A 3,990-nucleotide genomic window follows, 5' to 3' on the forward strand; every position below is an offset into this window, starting at 1 on the left:
TTAAAAACATAAAAAAAATGTAATAAAAACATATTAAAAAATTAAAGGATTAAAACTTAAAATATCAAAAGGTTAAAATTAAAAATATTTTATTTTTGAAATTTAGTTGTTTTTTTATTTATTTGTGCAGAGGAAGGTGTATAAATATAGGTAAAAAGTTTTAGGAGGGGTAGAGTTAGAATAAGAGTAGAATAAATCCATTATAAATTGATTAGGGTTTTAGTAGCCGTCCGAATAAGCAGCAGTAGCAGCAGCTCCTCATAGCACTCGCTGATTTCCGACTAGGTTTGTGTTCTTCATATCTACCTTCGGTTTATGATTCATAAAACAGATTGTTTTCTTATTTGTAACTCGGTTTTTTTTATTGTAAATTTTCCGCCCTGCATATTTCCCGTTGTTTTTACCCATTCTCGTGATTTTCTAAAGAATCGAGGCTTTGATTACATGGTTTGTGTTTCGTAGCTGTAACATTGGTTGTAAATGAACATGTAGCATTCGAATTAACAAATCGTTAATTAGATGAACTGAAAAGAAGGGAACTGGGGAGATTTGAATTGGGTTTCTAGTCAGTTAAGTTTGCTTCGCAGCTGAAGCAAAGGTAATTAAGATCTTTGGTTGTGTTTTGAAATGGTAACGCCATAGAGATCGATTTAGTTAAACTATTGGAGAATGTGAAAAGATGGTTATCGAACACATAGCTGCGTGCCTTTCTACTATTAAATGGGGTATGAATCAGTTCCAGTCAGAGGTTAGAACAAGAACTTCAGTAGAAACCGTTTTACTTAATAAGGAAGTCCTAACATTTTCTAAAAAGGGAATAATCTATTCAAGGATTAAGGTTAAAAAATATGCCAGTTTCAGAAAGAAGCTTCAAAAATTGAATTTATAATTCATAGGTTGACAAATTGATTGCTGTGTCTGTTGATGTGGCGGATGTGTTTGAGGAGCTTATTTTGCACAATATAGTTGGTTCTAGTCAACAGTCTTAATAAAGCAAGAGCTGGTCAATGAAGTTCTAATCAGATGTATAGGTAATGAAAGTTTGAGCTTAACAGAAGAACAAGTAATTCAGTAGTACAGAATGGCCACAGGTAATAAGAGAAATGGGTAACATATAGGAGATGATAAAACACAAAAGAATTGTTTCTGAAGTTCTGAAGATGGAGTAAGTTTCAGAAATTAAAAAAAAATAATTATTCTGATTTTACCTTCATAAATCGAACTATTTCATGCACTTTTTGGTTTCTATAGCTTGATTTCTGATCTATCTGTTGAACACTAGTGGCATACTGGTGTCAATGAATGTTGGTTTGGTAGTACTGCTCATCTCGATACTCTTATGTAAATTTGTATGGAACATGTATTTGACACCTGCTAATGATATATTTGCATCTACATTATGGGTGAGCTGATTGTGTCTATGTGCATTTTGTTGGGGAGGGGTGTGATTGAGGAATTGTCAAGGTTGTGAAAGATAACTGAGTATGTTTTGATAGATGACAGTGGACCTGTTGATGGCTGAGTTAAGTTGATGTTTTATGCAATGGGTTGCAAATATGTAAAATTTGGTCAATGGGCAGGTATTTTAGATGCTTGTAGTTGGTGCTAAGAGATCTTGCTATCCACAATGTGTGTGTGTATGCAGAATTGTAGTGTGGATTTTCATTTTCTACTCAAACATGCTTTATACTCCCGATACCTTCTGATTTTATTTATTGAACAAAGATAGCGGAGTTGGAAGCCATTTATAAAGTTGATGTAATCATATGGACAAAATAAAACCGTGGAGCTAATTTTAAATAGCATATAAACCACATTGGAAATAGTTTTAGGCCTCTACAATACTTATTTTCAATCCTTGAAAATTGTTTCTTTTTGGTGTTGTTAATTTAAACTTGTTGGTCTATAAAATTAGTTGCTGTGTGAAGAAATTGCCAAGATGCAGAATGAAGAGGGACAAAACATGGATCTGTACATCCCCAGGAAGTGGTATGTTATTAAGGAGTCCTTTTCTCATGTATCAATGTTCATGCAGTAGACTTAACCAATATGATTGTATTTTTGCAGTTCTGCTACTAATAGGTTGATCACTTCAAAGGATCATGCATCTGTTCAGGTTAATGTGGGTCATGTGGATGAGACTGGCCGCTACACTGGCCAGTTCTCCACTTTTGCCCTCTGTGGTTTTGTGCGAGCCCAGGTAGGTCTTGCAATTTGGTTAAAATTTCAAGCATCAAATCCTTTGTCTAGCTTACTTTATGGAAATATTGATAAGATTTCATTTGCATCTTTTTTATGGTGCAACACCAGCGGTGGTAATGTTTTAGAATAAGTTAATGACTTGCATTAAAGCTAGCAATGACGAATGATTTTGAGAGCATTCTGTCATAAGCTGCTGAAGCATTTTGTGTCAAAAGGAAATGCTTTCTAAGTGGATGAGAGAGATGACATTTGTGTTTGATCTTAATTCTTCTTTCATGTCTGTTTGTACTTGAGAGTTTGTCAGATGGCTATTACCCTTCTGCTTAAATCTTTCGGTAATAATTGTTATATATACAAGTGTTATTTTTACATATCAAATTCATGTTTGTGCAAAATGGGTGTTTTTGCAGGGAGATGCGGATAGTGCACTTGACAGGCTGTGGCAGAAGAAGAAAGTCGAAGCCCGCCAATAGTTGGTTGTATGGTGTTTAACGACGTTTTTCATGTTTTCGAATTCGAATTGGTAGGAGGAGCAGGGGGGAATAACATTAAGTTTGTAGCTTATGTTTGAGATCCTGGCCTTGAATTTTGCTGCCTCTCTTTCTTACTTTCTCTATTTTGAAGAAAAGTTTTAAAGAATTGGTGCTCAAAATCTTTATTTTAAAAAATCTATTGGGAGACGCTTTATTATATTTGTTGTAGTTTAAGGATGTTTATAGCTTTATGCAAACTATAGCGATCAAAATTGGAATTTACTCTATTATTTATATTCATGAAAGAGGATCAAACGGGAATACATTAAAACAGTTAAACCATATGTGATTTTATATGCGATTATAGAACACGGTCAATGAAGGGTGAGCAGATAATGTGGCTTGCAATCTTAAATCTTGGCCAAAGTCGTGGGAATCACATGTAATTTTAATGTAAAATCAGACATGATTTGGCTGTTTTCATATTATCTTATTTGGCTATTTTTCTCATATAAACTCGAGTTTTATATTCATACCCCCTCACCATATTAGTGGTATGTGAGTGAAATAGGAGAATGAAATATGATTTATGAGTGGAAAAGGAGTATAAAATGTAATGCATGTGTAAGTAAAGAGGGCATAAACAACAATCTCTTAAAAATCAAAAGATACATCTAAAACATCCATAGGCATTATGATATGTTACTTTGATGCATAACCGCACTGAAACCTTTATTTAGTAATACCGATAGGTGATGTTTCTCTAAATTTTGACATGTAAATAATTTATTATAATCTAAAGTTGATATGAGACCAAAGAAAGTTATCAGGTGATTTGGTTGCAATCATTATTAGAGTTATATATAGCGGGTTGATCGGGTTGAAAACATTTGAACAATTTAATTCATTGTTAATGGTTTGAAAAATCTTAACCCATGCAAAACTACAACCCAACCTAATTCAACCTGTGCATGTTGGTCGGGTTGAAACTTTGATACATCATTCAATAATCTAACTAAACATTTATGTTTAGACGAAGTAAAAACCAAATAAGAACATACAAAAAAAGGTAACAAACTCAGAAAAACTTGATAGTTCATACAAATAAGAAAGTAAAATTACGGTTGAAATTGTAATATAATTTTGAATATCTATACTATCTTATAAAGCATTTGACTAAAACTCTTAAAATCTCTTAAAACTCTTAAACCCGTTCATCCCTAAACGATTTCACCTATATCCGATTTCATCCCATATATGAATTCGTGTAACTAATTGCAGATAAACACAATCAAATACAGGATAAACATCTCAT

At 33.1% G+C, this 3,990-nt stretch overlaps 1 protein-coding gene across 1 annotated transcript; it reads left to right on the forward strand.

Annotated features, from left to right (window-relative positions):
* Positions 1–201: 201 nt before the first annotated feature.
* LOC112518416 (40S ribosomal protein S21-2-like) lies at positions 202–2,841 on the forward strand. The gene is made up of 4 exons (XM_025126101.1): positions 202–285; positions 1,916–1,989; positions 2,068–2,200; positions 2,613–2,841. The coding sequence occupies exons 2-4, from the start codon at positions 1,940–1,942 to the stop codon at positions 2,673–2,675; spliced, it is 246 nt and encodes an 81-aa protein (XP_024981869.1). The 5' UTR covers positions 202–285; positions 1,916–1,939; the 3' UTR covers positions 2,676–2,841.
* The last annotated feature ends 1,149 nt before the right edge of the window (positions 2,842–3,990 follow it).

This window comes from Cynara cardunculus (genome assembly GCF_001531365.2).
Source record: "Cynara cardunculus var. scolymus isolate 2C chromosome LG 9, CcrdV1, whole genome shotgun sequence".
Classification (NCBI taxonomy): domain Eukaryota; kingdom Viridiplantae; phylum Streptophyta; class Magnoliopsida; order Asterales; family Asteraceae; genus Cynara; species Cynara cardunculus.